This window comes from Aethalodelphis obliquidens, unplaced genomic scaffold, assembly GCF_003676395.1.
Source record: "Aethalodelphis obliquidens isolate GAN/ISIS:26980383/991018 unplaced genomic scaffold, ASM367639v1 scaffold3, whole genome shotgun sequence".
NCBI classification, from domain to species: Eukaryota; Metazoa; Chordata; class Mammalia; order Artiodactyla; family Delphinidae; genus Aethalodelphis; species Aethalodelphis obliquidens.
Genome location: NW_020837947.1, coordinates 27,235,455 through 27,251,339, shown reverse-complemented (window position 1 = coordinate 27,251,339; position 15,885 = coordinate 27,235,455). Strand labels below are relative to the sequence as shown.

Here is a 15,885-nt window from a genome sequence, read left to right as displayed (position 1 = left end):
TATAAATCTGAGAGTGATATATTAATCTATAATATTATATATTATATGTTCATTACAATGCATATTATATATGTTTTATGTAGGTTGAAAATACCTTTAAATCTATCCCTTGTCTTTTAACTTTATTTTAATGTCTTGGATCATGCAGAAGACTTTAACTTTGCTGTAAGATACTTTATCAACTTTCTTTGTGGTCTTTGCTTTTTTGTCTTTTTGAAGAAGGTTTTCTCTACTTTGAGATCACATATATCCAGTCATATATTTTCCAGCAACTTTATCATTTTGGTTTCTCAAGTCTTTACTAACTGTAGCTTATATATGTAAATGGATTTTAGAATAAATCTAAGTTTAACTTGTTTGGATGTTGTATTTTGCAAATGGCTGGCCTTGTCCCAACATCATTTACTAAGTAAATTCTTTCTCCACTCATTTAAAACACCATCTTTGTCATGTACTAAGTTTTGGTGTATACACTGATTCTCTTTCAGACTTTATTCTGTTCCATTGGTTTATTTTTCTATTTCTTTATGTCTACAGCAATGCCATAATGTTATAATTTTTATAGCCACTTAGTAGATACAAAAGGTGTTCTTCTGTTTCACTCTTAGCAGATTAACATTTTTACACCTTGAAACACATTTTTCCTTAGATTCTGTAACGTCACATTCTCTTCCTTTTTTTCTCATGTTACCACTTTGTCCATATTTTTATAGGCTTCTCTTCCTTTGTCTACCCTTTAAATATGGGGGTTCCTTTTCAGTTTTTCCCCAGACTCACACTAGGCACACTTGCTGAATGATCCCATTCACTCATATGGCTTCTCTCACCAGTATCATGGTATGAAAGCTTCTAGCCTAGTTTTTCTGCTGAGTTTTATAACAACATATCCATCTTCACTTTGATGTTAAGTTTGAAACTGAACTTATTATCTTCCCTGCCAGCAAGTGGCACCCATTTGTCACTCCTGGAACTTGCCATCCTTGACAGTCTCATTCCTTATTCTCATCTCACAGTAAATCTTTCATCTTTTTACCTTCAATCCATCACCAAATCTTATTGATGACATTTCCTAGCCAACTGTTAAATCTGCTCTTATCTCTCCTTCCACATCACTACCACCCTATTCCAAGCCACCATACTTTCTCTTCTGGTCTTCCTGTCTCCAGACTTCCTTCTTCCGGTCTCCACACAACTGTCAAACTAATATTTCAATAAACTAATACTTCAGTACAGATTTGGTCATGTTCTTTGTTGTATAAAACCCTTCCCTATATCCCCATTTCTCTTGGAACAAAGTCCAAATTTCTTAACACGATTAAAAGTCCCCATAGTGTCTTCACTACACTACAGCCAAACTGAGCTCGCTTTGGTCCCTAGAATGAACCATGCTCATCTTCACCTGTCTGTCTTTGTGTTATCGTCTCAGCGTGCAATATTTTTGCATCCCTGGTACCCCCTCTTTTTATTGGCATTTCTCCTAATCATCTCAAGTATCCCTCCTTTTTACCAGAGTACCTTTTACTTATCCCTTAGACCTCATCTCAGATGTCACTTTCCTCAGGGAGAAGTCTTTTTGATTTAAAGATCTGGTGTTGATTTCTCTCCTACATACTCTCAAATCACCCTGAACTTCCCCTCTCACATTACATATTCCACCATATTGTACTCACCATGTCTGTATCCAGCATGAGGCCATTTTGCTAATAGTATTGATAATACACTAGTGCTATTTTAATTCCCTATTCACAAACCTTTAGTAATCCCTCATTCCTTAATCAGTAAAAGTCAGATTCCAGATTTAACTTTCTGTAATTCTTCACTAATCTACCATGTTGGGGTTACAATGTATTATTCTTTTCATATTCCCATTATATTTAACGTACAGGTCAATCCCTCAACATAATGTGTGTCTTCTTATCCGGGACACACATTATGTTGAGGGATGAAATCTCCAACATTATGCAAAGTCTTCCCATATTCCCCCACGTAAAAGTAATCTCCCTTTTCTCTTTGTATTGTATTGTATTGTACTGAATTTCCATTGTATCTTTTCTACTTTAAGAGCACTTGTTGCATCTTTCCTCTTATCACTATGACATCACTATGAAAAAAACATGTGTCTTCTTTTTGAAGCCAAGTATATACCTTTTAAAGTTAGAGATCACATCCTGTTGATCCCTGTTGACCCCAATAGTATCTTGAACATATAGCACTGGATTTTGCCAGTAATATATACTCAGTATTTCTAGAACAAATTTAACATCTATAAGGTCACTGAGAAATTTATCTTCCTAGAGATGCAGCAAGAGAAGGATCATATTTTCTATTCTATTAATAGAGAAAATAGAGAGTTGAATTGTAAAGCAGAGAAAATGACTAAGAGTGGTCATTTCTATGAGTCATAGGCTATTTAAGAAGGGGATTTGGGAAGAAAATGAAGAGGCTGAAATTAGGTGGGTCCTTTAAGATTATTTTTAAAACTAATAAATTGGGGCCTTCCCTGGTGGCGCAGTGGTTGAGAGTCCTCCTGCCGATTCAGGGGACACAGGTTCATGCCCCTGTCCGGGAGGATCCCACATGCCGCGGAGCGGCTGGGTCCGTGAGCCATGGCCGCTGAGCTTGCGCGTCCGGAGCCTGTGCTCCGCAGCGGGAGAGGCCACAACAGTGAGAGGCCCGTGTACCGCAAAAAAAGAAAGAAAGAAACAAACAAACAAAAAACCTAATAAATTGTAGAAAATGTGGTCACTCCAAATCGTGTTTCAAAGAACATTCCAAAGTATGCATTAAATATTGATGCCTGAGAAAACCAGTTAGTATTTTTAAACACAGTAGTCTCAGATGGATATTACTGTTTGGTAAAGATGGTTAGATAGATATAGATATATCCTTAAAGTTTTCTTGAGCTGCAAGTGCTGTAGTATTTATATCAGGGAGAGAAGAGTCACCTCCAGGAAACATTGACACTGTATATTGAATTTGTTAGGACTCTTCCTGTTGTAAGTAACAGAGAGCCAACTGAAATGGCTGCAGGCAAGAAAGAGAATTCATTGACTCACATGATTGACTGGGTTAGTCCACTCGGGTTGTATAACAAAGTATCATAGTCTAGGTATTTAACCATTGAAATTTATTCTCTCACACTTCTGGAGACTGGAAGTCCAAGACCAAAGTGCCAGCAGAGTTGATGTCTGGTGGAAGCTCTCTTCCTGGCTTGTAAACAGCTGCCTTTTGGCTATATCCTCACATGGTAGACAGAGATAGAGTGCCGGTGTCTCTTCCTTTTCTTAAAAGGCACCAGACCTATTGGATTTAGGGTCCACCCTTACGACCTCATTTAACCTTAATTACCTCCTGATAGACCCTAACTCCAAATACTGTCACATTGGAGGTTAGGGCATAACTATATGTTTTGGGTGGAGTGGGGACAGGGGAGACACAGTTCAGTCCATAGCACTGACTGTTGGAACTTGAATTCTGAGACACCACTATCTTGGTTGTGCATCTACCTCTGTGGATACTCCTTTGTGGTTTCCGATCATCCTCAACTTCACAATATCTAAACATTGGGAGATCCCAGAGTTTAGACCTTGAATCTCTTCTCATTCCCTAAGTGATTTCATGCTCACCCATGGCATTCAATACATTTTATCTGCCCTTGGCTCTCCAGAATTATATCTAAATTGCCCACGTGGTCTTTCCATTGCGATGTCTCATGCACATTGTAAAGATCACATGCTGTGTGGTATCATTTTAAGTCATGACAACTGAACTCAAATATGCCCTTACTGCTCTTGATCATTATATTACACTTCTTTGATAATTCCTGCACTTTACTCTCTGGATGACTACTTCACATATTGTCTCCTCAAACCTCCACCACTTCTCCTATCCTTTCTCTTAGTCAATGCTCCTAACTCTCATTCCATTGAGACATTAGAAGTTACAGAGAACTTCCGTTCACAATCTTGTGATACCACCACAATGCACCCAGCACTAGCTCTGTCATTTACTCGGCCTTCTCTTCTGTTTCTATGGATGAATCATCCATGCTGCTTTCTAAAGCCAGTCACTTTTAATTAGTGTTTCATCACTGCTGTAATAAATTAACACAAACTTAGTTCATGGATCTGTAGATGGACCTGGCTAGGTACTCTGCTTAGAGTCTCACAAGGCTGAAAACAAGGTATCAGCTGGGCTGTGTTCCTTTCTCAAGGCTCTGGGGGAAAATCCATTTCCAAGTTCATTCACGTTGTTAGAAGAATGCGATTCCTTGCAGCTATAGGACTAAGGTGACTGTTTCCTTGCTGGCTATCAGTGGGATGGCCTTTAGATTCTAGAGGCCTCTCTCTGGTCCTTGCACATGGGCCCTACATCTCACAGACAGTTGTGGTGTGCTGAATATTTCTGATACTTGGAATTTCTCTAACTTACTCTGCGGCATCAGTCTTCTGCTTCCAGCCAGAGTGAGTTCTCTGCTTTTAATGGTTCATGTGAAAGCAACTATACTCCAATAAAAATGGTTCATGTGATGAGATTGAGCACACCCAGATAATCCAGAACAGTCTCCTTCTCTTAAGATCCATAACCTCAATTGTATCTTCAATTGTATCTTCAATTGTACCTCAATTGTATCTTCAAATTCCCTTTTGCTATGTAATATAATATATTCAACTGATTCCAGGGACTAGAGTGTGGACATCTTTGGAGGGCCATTCTGCCTATCCCACACTCCATTTGTGCTCCAACAATTTCCCCCTCTCTTCTCTTCAACATTGTTTCTCTCACCTGGATTTTTTCGAACAGCACACAAAATGCTGATATTTCTCCTATATTAACAATGCTTCCTTAACTTCACTTTCCCTTCCAATTACTGCCCCATTTCTCTGTTGTCTTTGGAGAAAACCACCTTGAAAGAATAGTTTTCTATCTCCAGTTGTTCTTCCATTCTCTCTTGATCTTTCACCCTTTCTAGCCTATTGAACCTGATTTTGTCAAGCGCACAAATGATTTTACACATTTTAAATTCAAGGGTCAATTTTCACTCTTCATCTAACTTTCATTTTGCAAAACTCATCATTGAAAATTTCATTTGGCTTCCAAGACATTACCCTTTTAGGTTTTTTCTTAACTCTTGGAGACTCCTTCTCAGTCTCCTTTACTGGGTCTTCCTCATGTTCCTGACTACTTAGACTACCTGAGGCTTTTCTGTCTGTACTCATTTCCTTGGTAACCATATCCAATCTCATGGCTTCAAATACCGTGAATATAAGCGACTTCCAAATTTATATCTGTAGTCTAAAACTGTCCCCTGAACTCTAAGCTTGTATACTCAACTACCTTTTCAGTATATTCATGTAGCTATCTTATAGGCAAAGGTAACATGTTCACTGTCAGACGCCTCATCTTCCCTACAAAGGCTGTTCTTCCCACTGTCTCTTGGTCAATGCCAGCTCCATTCTTCCATTTAATGGAACCCAACATTTTGGAAATGTTACTGGCTCCTCTCACTAATCTACCTCCCTTAATACCTAGTGTCCAAGCCATTTAAAAAACCCTACTTTTTCTAACACCAAGATATAATCAGAAGCCAAACCCTTCTAGCCACCTCCACCAAAGCCATCCTGGTCGACATCACCATGATGTCTGGCTTGTTTTATTGCATTAAACCCCCCATCAGTTCCCCTTCCTCCAGTCTGACCTCCACACAGCTGCCACAGTGAGTCTGTTAAAATGCGAGTCAGATCACCTCCGTTCTCTGCTTAAAACCCTGCTTCTTTCAGAGTAAAAGCCAGAGTCTTTAGGATGACCAAGAAAGCCCTACATGATCTGCGCCCACTAGGCCTATTGCCATCTCCTGCTCACCTGCGACACCCCCCCCCCCCCGACTCAGAACACTTTCCCTACATCTTTCCTCATCAACTTCAAGTCTTGTTCAAATATCACCTTTGCAGTGAGACCTTCCCTAGATATTCAATTTAAAATTGCAAGCCCCCTCCCCTTCTGACCAGTAACCCTTCCTTATCATAATTTTTTTTCTCCACGATATTATCACTATTCAATATCCTATTATAGTCTGTCTTCCCTCAGAAGAATCTAGGGAATCTAGTTTCATGAGGCCAAGAGCTTTTTCGTTAATTTGTTTGTATTTTTCACTGCTTTATCCCCAGCACTTAGAACAGTGCCTGATACGGAGTAGGCAATCAATAAATATTTGTCGCTGTTGAACGAAGGTCCAAAACCACTCTTTTTTTTTTTTTTTCAGTATTAGGGCCTCTCACTGTTGTGGCCTCTCCCGTTGCGGAGCACAGGCTCCGGACACGCAGGCTCAGCGGCCACGGCTCACGGGCCCAGCCACTCCGCGGCATGTGGGATCTTCCCGGACCGGGGCACAAACCCGTGTCCCCTGCATCGGCAGGCGGACTCTCAACCACTGCGCCACCAGGGAAGCCCCAAAACCACTCTTTAATTCACCTCAAAACCAGATTCTTCCCCTAGTCTCCCCCATGTCAGTAAGTGGCAACTCTATTCCAATTTGCTCAAGCCAGGATCCTGGGAATTATCCTTGATGCCTCTCTTTCTCTCACACCCCACATCTTGAAATCCTGCCAATTCTATGTGCACATACAGGCAACACACACACACACACACACACACACACACACACACACACACACATCCTCCAGAATCTGGCCCTCTTACCTTCACTGCTTTCACCCAAATTCAAGCCATTATTGCAAATGGCCTCATTACTGGTCTCCCTGCCTCTACCCTGGCTCCCCTAGAGCCATTTTCCACTCAGAAGAGAGAGGAAATCCCATAGAATTTATGTCAGATCCTAGGCTTTCCATAGCTCAACACACTTTGATAGGTTTTCCATCTTGGAATAAATTCTAGTCCTTTACATGGCCTGTAAGATACTTCCTGATCTTGTCCCAGACACATCTCCCTGAACTCATTTCTTCCCTTTGCTCATTGTCTTCCAGCCATTCTAGTTCCCCTTTTGTTTCTTGAATATGCCAAGCGTTCACCTGTCTCAGGCCTTTACACTGCTTCCCTACCTGGCATGCAGCGCCACAGGTGACCTGCTTCTTCACTGCATTCAGCCCTCTGCTCCCAGTTGCTTTAAAGGTGTGCTTCCTTGATCGTCATTCCTGAAACAGCACACACACACCTCCGTGCCCTTACTTTCCTTTATTTCAAAGCCCTTATGATCAACTGACATTATATATTTACTTCTTTTTATTGCCTGTCTTCCCTCTGCCCCAAAATGTAAACTCCTGTTTCATTCACTGCTGTATCTTCAACGTCAAAGGGGAACCCCAAGCACTACGGCTTGCTTAACCCTAGCATGTAGGATCGCAGGGAGGTATAAATACCTTCTTTCTCAAAGAATCAGCATTCGTATTTGGAAAAGGACTCACCTTTCTCGAATGTTGGGCTTACCCCAAAACATTTTCCGTGTCGAAAGCAACGGAAAAATTGGATTGATCGGTCTGGTTCACGTGCCCCTTACGGTTCTTTTGGAGGGGAGGGTCTTAGGGTGAAGGCTATGCAATCTCTAGATAGAGGAGGGAACGGTTCCGGAAGAAAAAAAAGAGGTTCTGTTAGCAGAATGGGGCGGGGGGAGAAGGGAGAGGATATGGAGAAGGCAGAAACAACAGATGGCCACCGCCGAGATTTTCCAGAGTGGGAAGAGAAATACAGAGATGAGCTGGGGGCCCTGGTAGGGGAAATAGCCCTGAACAACTGTACCTTCGCACACTTTGGGAGAGAACGTGCTGAAGCCCCAGGCACGCTTGTGTGGCCCTGCTTCTTGAATGACTCTCTGTGGGGAGTTGCAGGCGGGATCTCCCTGGCATGAATAATCCTGACGCTTCACCACAGAAGCTGGAGGAAAGAGAGGAAAGCAGGACCAGCAGCATCAACATGATTTCTGTTTTTCACTGCACGTAATATTGTTCACCAGCTCGTTTGCGCAGGTCTCCCTCCACAGCTCTCAAGATTAACAACTCATTTTTAGGTAAGGGTAAAAGCGAATTAGTTCAAACACAGGCAACAGCTGGGAAGTGGGCAAAAGTACATACACTCACATTGGAGAAAAATATAAATCTTGCTGCTATCTTTTAGCTCAGTGTTTCTCGTCTATTTTGTTTTTTTGATACACCTCACCACAAGGTAGTTTCAATTGTTAAAATTTTTTCCTGAAAACAGAAAATGTCTCTTGGGTTCTCCCGAGAGCGGGGTGCCCAGGCACACACACATTCTTCCCATAGCACAGCACTTTAAAATTAATAGCACATGCAGAGGAAAACTAAACCCTTTGACGTCACTCCTGAAATGAGGAAACAGACACAGAAAAGGCTCCACTCCAGTAAGCTGCCAGAGTTGAAGCCGATTGGTCTCCGCTTTTCCTTGCCTGTGGCAACTGACAGCACCTCCCAGCCTAGCAGGCCGGCTGCCTGCTCCCCCAGCCAGTCGGTGGGTCTGGGCACTGCAGCAGGCTCGGCTCCATCCCAGCACTTACTTGCCTGGGAGAAAGAAACGTGTTATACTCACCCAGAGAGAATTTCTTTCTACCTTCCTTCCTCCCCGATCTCTCTGTGTGCTTTTGTGTTACTTTTTTTTTTTTTTTTTAATTATTTTCCTAATCCTGGATGAAGTTGCTGGATTCCGCAGCACAAGTCTTCATGAACAAGCAGCACCGCTCAGAGATTTCACGGCATTCAAAGGTCACAGAACTGCCACTATGGTTAAATGTCTTGTTTAATGGTTGAGGTAGGTACAAGAGATTTCAGCGGCAACTCATTTTTCTTGAGAGAACAGAGTCACAGAGAGATGGCAGGAGTTTTATTTTAAATGAACCTGTATGTATATATTTTTTGGTCTGTGATTGTTACTACAGCAACCAGCTTTTGAATTTCCTTCCTTTTTCTAGGCGAACTGACTAAACATTATCACTTACCCTGAATTAACTGTTTCATTCCAAGCAGCCTAATGAGATACTCTGGCCTTTTCGCTGCACTTTGAGCCCCTCCTGAGGAGGGTTGCTTTTTTTCCTTTGGCTTCTTTTTTAATGAATGCAATATTTCTTCTCCAATGTAAATCTTAGAGTTGAGTCAATTTTTCTTTTTGGTGGGACAGGACAGGAAAATATTGGTAAAGAGATTAGTGAGGGTTGCAGAACAGAGAAAAAGAAAATCCTTTTTTCTCTTGAGTTTGTCATGTTGGTTGATAGAAGATGAAGAAATTAGTAGGAAGAGAGGAGGAAGCTAATAATGAGATTGAAGGTAGAAAAACCTATACGAGGTGTGTCAGAAAAATGAACTCTTGAGGAAAATGCACTTTATCATTTTGTTGCATTTTTTTTAAATGTTCTGGATTTAGAAGTCAACAGGGGAGATGCAGGTACTGAGTTACATGACCAATGATTTAGATCTCATTATTTATAAAGGAGAATAAAACTTCTTTATTAGCACTGCAAATTTGCTAATTATCTTTTCCTACAATAGTTGAAAGCAGAGTGAGATATTTAATTAGGCACTTGAGTGACTGAGCCTGGGGACTAATTAATCTTCTATAGATTCTGTTCTTCATGTGTTCAGCCAGCATGACTATTAAAATGTTACAGTAAACCTCTTAGCCCCTGAAGGCAGGCATGTGCATTTATATACAGTAAACCCCTAAACGTTGCCAGGGTGGGAAGCAGGGCAATTAAACCCAGGGCTAATATTGTTTTCAGTGACACATTATTATTACGGGTTGAGGGGGACCCCTGCTAAAAATCATTCCTATCTAGAGTCAGTTATTGTAAGAGCAATTCAAGTAATATATGGTTCACATGGATTTCCTTATTACCCTTCTCAAAGTTATAAAATAGCAAGTAAGACAGGATTGTTTGAAACCATTACTGTTTCCAGAATTGCTTGATTTTTTTCCCAAAGGTTTCTATTCTCAACGTTAAGAGAAATTTTTAAAACTGGGTCATGTTAGCAGTAAGATTAATAATCAAGGTGTAAAACACATAGTGAATTTCAAAGAATTAATGAAATTAACTTCATAAGAGTGTAATGTACCAAGTTAAGAACTGCAAAAATATTAGGTCTGAAATGCAGAGGATGTGCTGTGAATGGACAATTGCTTTTCTGCAGCGCCTAGTGGGAAAACAAGGACTTTGTGTGTTGCAAATGCCTAACTGCAGCTCCTCCATTTCCTCTGCTTTATCTTTTATTACTGGCTGGTGAAACAAAGACGGGTGTCAGTAGTAACGTCTTGATTGACATTTTCTCTAATAAAATGAAGTCGCTTTTTGTCTGAAGTAGAAGCCCAGAGTTGACGAGTTGCAACTCCAAAGTCTGTATCCTCTTTGTAAGGATTTTTACCTGACACTGTAAGCTGTATGATTTCAGAGTGTACTCAGTTGACCATGAGACAAAATCAGTGGTGACTATATGTCAGCCAATTAGCTGGGAGAAACTCTGCTTTGAATCAAGTTACGTAGGGCAAGGGTGGAAAAATCCAAGATGTGTCAGGAGCAGACACCAACTTTGGGAAATTAATTGCACCAGTACATCTTGTAAGGCCTTTCACGAGGTTCAGCACAAAGTTACTCATTGTCAGTTCTCAATAAATACCTAGTTAAAATGTTTGCTGAGAATTTACTACCCTTCATATATTGTAAATTATTTAAATAAATTTCAAATATGGCATTTTCAACTGTCTTTGCAAAAAGCTTTTGTGTTAGTCCAACCTAAAGTATAATCTATTTAGGAAGACATTGCAAACATTGACTGGTGTTCTTTTCAGCCAGAGAACCTTGTTACCCCAAACAGATGCAAAAGTAAAATGACCAAGTTTCCTCAAAGTGAGCATGTACCACATGGAAATGCCTCTGCCTAGTAATTAATCTTCCAAAGTTGAATTTGTTGTTAAGCAGGCTCAAATCACAGGGGAAGCTGCTTGTTGACTGACAGAACATAGTGCTGGAAGGAATTTATTAAGCAGTAAACTAATCCCAAGCAAGACTAAAAGGGCCTCATTATATTAAAATGAAGTGTCAAAATTAAGAATCAGAATAGACTTTAGAACATCTAAATGTAGAAGCTAACAGGTATTCTAAGTGGTTCAACTTACCTTGACTTTTGGGGGGTAACTTTTTGAAGGACCCTCAATGATCAGAACTTTTTACCCAAAGACTCCATCATGCCATGGATTCAGCTTGTATATCCCAGAGAATTCACAGACAAGTAGGAATCTCTCTTCTAGGAGGCAAGTCTAGCTAAAGAAGAAGAGATGTGGCATTTGGAAACGAGATGAGACCCTCTCTATCAGCGCCGCCCCGTGGTGGCATCCCCATTCCTCCTCAGAGCTTCCCCTTGGGCATCCTCACTTCTCCTAAGAATGCGTCTTGGGGAGCACGCCCATCCCTCTTGTGGGAGGAAGCCTTGGGGTGCTTTACAGGCATCAGGACCATTGGCTTTACCAGCATCCTAGGTGGCTTTGTCAACATGCTAACTTTGATCCCTGAGGTGATGCATACTTGGTATATTAGCAATCTTTAAAGTGGTCAATATGGAAATTTGGGGGATAGAAGGGATAAAGGGATGTAGAAACCCAAACTGACAATATCTACTACGTTCCAGGCATTGTTAGAGATTTGAACAAAGAGTACAACAAAATGCGTCAAAGTTCTAGTGTATAATCAATGTAGTTATACTTTCCCAAGAATCGCTTAGGTATCTAGATGATTTAATTTGTACGTAGAAAATGATTGCATGGAGCACACTAAAAAGAGCAGTAGATAGAGGCAGGGGACCAGTGGGCACCCTTATTCAGGATCTAACTAGTTGGATGACTCTGAGCCACTTGCTCACTCTTGATCTCTGTTTCATCACCTGTAAATGAAACTGGTTGTATTGGGTTATTTCTAACAATCCTTTTTTAGATGAAACTTTTTACAGTATTCTTATTTGGAGTTTTTTTTTTTAAATTCCATTTGTATATAAAAATGTGAGTGTTAAACCTTTATTAAAAAAAATTACTGTGTGCTTTCAACATGTCAAGGGCTATGTCTACTGAGGCAAAGTGAGTAAAAAGACAGATAAGCAATGATTACAACCTTCAGGAAACTTACATTCTGGTTGAACTTAAACAAATAGTGGAGCCTGGGCAGAGAAATGGAGGAACAGAGAGAATTTGGAAGGGAGGTGGTGATGAAGAAAAACAAAAGAGGTGGCTTTATGCAACTGAATTCAAGAAAAAAATCTAAATTTTCCATCTATATAGATATTTACGCCTATTATTGTAGTCTTTAATATGACCAACGGAAGCATTGTCATTCTTTTGAAATGATATATTTGTAATGCTGTCCTTAAAAAATATAATGTGAAAGGAAGCCAAAGTTTTCCCTTTTGTTGATTAAGCTACTGTATAGGTTTGAAATGGTGAATTAAGTCAGTGCACTGATATCTTCTCCATCATCACTTGGACTTGGAACCCCTAGGAGTTCCAGAAAGCAGGAGTCCTTCGAGAACTTTGACAACAGCCCCAGGTTCCAGTAGCCATTTGGTGCAAGCAAGGAGGGTTCCCAGGCTGTGATGGGCTTGACCACTGATGCCTTGTAGTGTCGCAGGAATGTTCTTGGTGGCAGGAAACCTCCCAAAGTGGCTCAGAAGTTTCAGAGAAGACCTGTGTGAGTTAAGGCAAATTTCTTAAACTTTGGAGGCCCTAACTGCCTCCTCTTTAAAATGAGGCTTTTGGAATACTTCTGGGATGCCTTTTTCCTTTCCAGATTCTGAACTTCACCCTGACAAGATTAACGTTGACTAGTTAGCATTAATTTCTTTTTATTCTCCCACCTCTCCCATCCTTTATTTCTACCATTTCCCTTAAAAGTTTGCCTTTACTCAGTTATCCAAATTTATGCAATTTCACCTCCAAAATACCCTCATTGCTAAGGAAAAACAAAAACAAGTCCCTGGGTTTTGGAGAATTTCTCTGCAGGAGGACTATTGCTCCCCAGGGAAGACCACCTGTCCTCGCCCCCTTTCTCTCCTCTGAGGCTGATGTGCTGCTCTGTGGCTGTAGCTCCCCTTCAGACAGTAAAGGGATGTGCTTTGTGTTCACTGTAGCTGGAGACTTTAATGTGACAAGTGTCTTTTTCCTAAGTGCCAATCATTGTCCTAGATTTTCTGTGCTATCTCACTTTAATATCTCTTCCGCTCCAATTCTGGTTTCTTTAGGGAATAACTGAAAACTTGATAATAACTAACTTGGAGGAATCCTCAGAAGAAAGATGTTTTTGGTTTGGTTGTCCATTGAGTATCTGCTGTGAGACCTGGGGCCTATGGTACAAGGTGGCTGCCTCATCCTGCTGGTGGAATTTGATGCAATTGAGTTACTCTAATCCAGGCACTGGTTGGATCCTACTTGGGTCAGAGCATTCCTCTGGCATCTCCTCTGGGTATGGTTTACAGATAACGTCTCAAGCTTGGAGAATAGGGGACAGGGTTTGTAGTTTTGGATAAACCTAAAAATAACATGACACAAAACACACATAAGTCTATTAAGCAATATATAATTAATATATTAGTGTATAAATACCCCAGTATTGAAAATCAAAACCCTTTCATGAATGCTTTATAAATTTATTTGCATACAGTATAGAAGTATGAAAATAATAGCCTTAGTCAATATACCAGTAAAGAAAGTTTATGTCATACATACCCCCTCCATCCTTCACGCTCCCTTCACCCTTCCTTTCTTCCTTCCTTCCTGCCTCCCTTTCTTCTCTTTCTTGCATTTGTAAGGAGAAGATGGAAAAAATTAAGATTGGTAATGAGATTTTGATGGAGTTTCCTTTTGTAAAATTTGAAGTAATGTTTGTTTTAGTTTTTCTTTTCTAATTGTTGGTGAATATGTGCAAAATTTTTCATTAAAATTCCTGCTCAGATTCTTGTCTTATTAATACCTTTTGTGTTTTACATTCATATTTAACATGTAAATAAATATATAAGGTATCCTTTCTACATGATGAAAATCATCATTATCTTCTCACTGCTTCGGACACACAAAAAAGGATTCGGTTCAAAACAGGAGTTTGTACATAATTTAAATATACTGAAGGATATTTAAGAGTTTTGAGTTTTAAAAAAGCATTCTTCTTTTCCCCTGGGATGGGAGGTCGGGTCCAGGGTTAGTCTGGGGTGAGAGGTATTTCCATGGGTTCAGGTGTAGACATAAGGAGGTTAACATATACCTGAATTGGTCAAAATTTGATATCTAAAATAAAGATACTAAATTTTCAATGTTTTACATATTCTTTGACCCTAGTAAATCTTAGTCTAAGAACATATCAAATTATGTTTATTTTTGCCTTTTTTGTAATATAAAAACTCAGAAACTACCTAAACTAATAATAGGCGAGTTGTTGAGTACATTATTTTGAATCCATACAATAAAATGCTATATAGTTACTTAAAAGAATAAGCTAGATCTACATGCACAGTCTGGAATGATTTTCAAGATGTGTTAAGTGAAAAAAAGCTGCATTAACATTTGTATAACTACATATACACATTCACACACACTGATGGAAAATTTCTAGAAATTCAAATAAAAAACTTAGCAGTGGAAGCCTCTGGCAGGAGAACTTTGAGCATGGGATGGGAACGACTATCTGTTCAGGTATATACTTTAGAATTGTTCAGCTTTTCTCCTCATAAGTTTATTACATACACAGTGGAAAAATTATGTATATTTATTTATTACTGCGTGATATTTAAATTAAAGTTGAGAGGAAAATTAGAAAGTAAAAGAAGAAAGAGTTCTGTTTTTTAATTGCTTCATTAGCTTCTTCCTTCAATCATATTGAATTTCTCCCGTGTGCCTTTAACACAGGTAGGGAGGCCATCATGCCCCGGAAGAAAGAGTCCAGGAAGTGAGGAGGTAGATAGCCCAGCTCTCCTGCGTGAGTAACTTTGGGCCAATCATCTCTCAGGGCACCAGTTTCCTCACGTACAAAAGGAGAGGCTTAGTCAAGCTCAAAGTTCCTTCCAGCTTTCATAGACGTTTCAAAGTTTTCATAAGAAAACTTTTTGGCCCGTTGCCTGCCCAACTATTTGAGACCTTTCTCCATAAACTAAATGTACATATTTGACTATGTATTTTATTGCTTTGAACACTTTAACTAAATTTTCTCTTTTAGAATTGGTCAATTTGGTTTAATTTTTCAAATTAATTAAATATGCACAATTTATATTTATTCAAATAGTGTTTAAGGAAACCACACATCATGGACTTTTAAAATTAAAGTATGCTATAATACCATTTATTCATAAAACAGTAGAAAACACTGTTTGTATTAAGATGTGTAGTTTGTGCAGTAATACAAGCAACTAATGCTTCAGTTTCAATATGATTTATACCTTTCTTAGTTTTTCAGGAGAAACAAAAAAAAGACTTTCATTTCCCTTTCCCATTATGCCACTTGCCAACTGTGTCCAGCCAGATGAAAGAACTCAGTCATTCACAAAAGTGTAGATGTATTCTCGTAAAAGGAGATGCTGCAGTAATACAGAGGTCTAAAGAATGCCTTGATTTAGAAAAGGTCATTAAATTTAAGGAAAAAGTTGTTTTCCATGTCATAGAAATATAGTATATTTCCATGTCTTTCAGACTAGTCTTCTTGCTTTTTCAATGAAATGAAAACAATTTTAATTTGGTTTTTAGTTTGATTTGGAAAATATAAGTATTAGTTATTTTAATTATTTAGTAATTTTTATTTTCTATTTTTCTAGACTTTTATTGTGTTTGGAGTAAAGAACAATCTTTAAGTTAAAACAAAAGGGATAAACACAAAACAGATCGGAATTTGTATGATAGGAGTTT

At 39.4% G+C, this 15,885-nt stretch overlaps 1 protein-coding gene across 4 annotated transcripts in view; it reads left to right on the top strand.

Annotated features, from left to right (window-relative positions):
• Positions 1-15,885, top strand: part of PDE7B (phosphodiesterase 7B) — a 367,442-nt gene that overhangs the window by 21,723 nt on the left and 329,834 nt on the right. Inside the window, exon 1 of one of the 4 annotated variants that reach the window (XM_027085677.1) lies at positions 6,454-8,775. The exons of 1 other annotated variant lie outside the window; for it this stretch is intronic. In XM_027085677.1, coding sequence (XP_026941478.1) covers positions 8,755-8,775 — 21 coding nt within the window. In that variant the 5' untranslated portion in view covers positions 6,454-8,754. Of the gene's footprint in view, positions 1-6,453; positions 8,776-15,885 lie in introns of those variants that run through there. 2 more of the 4 variants (XM_027085669.1, XM_027085647.1) reach the window with 2 other exon arrangements.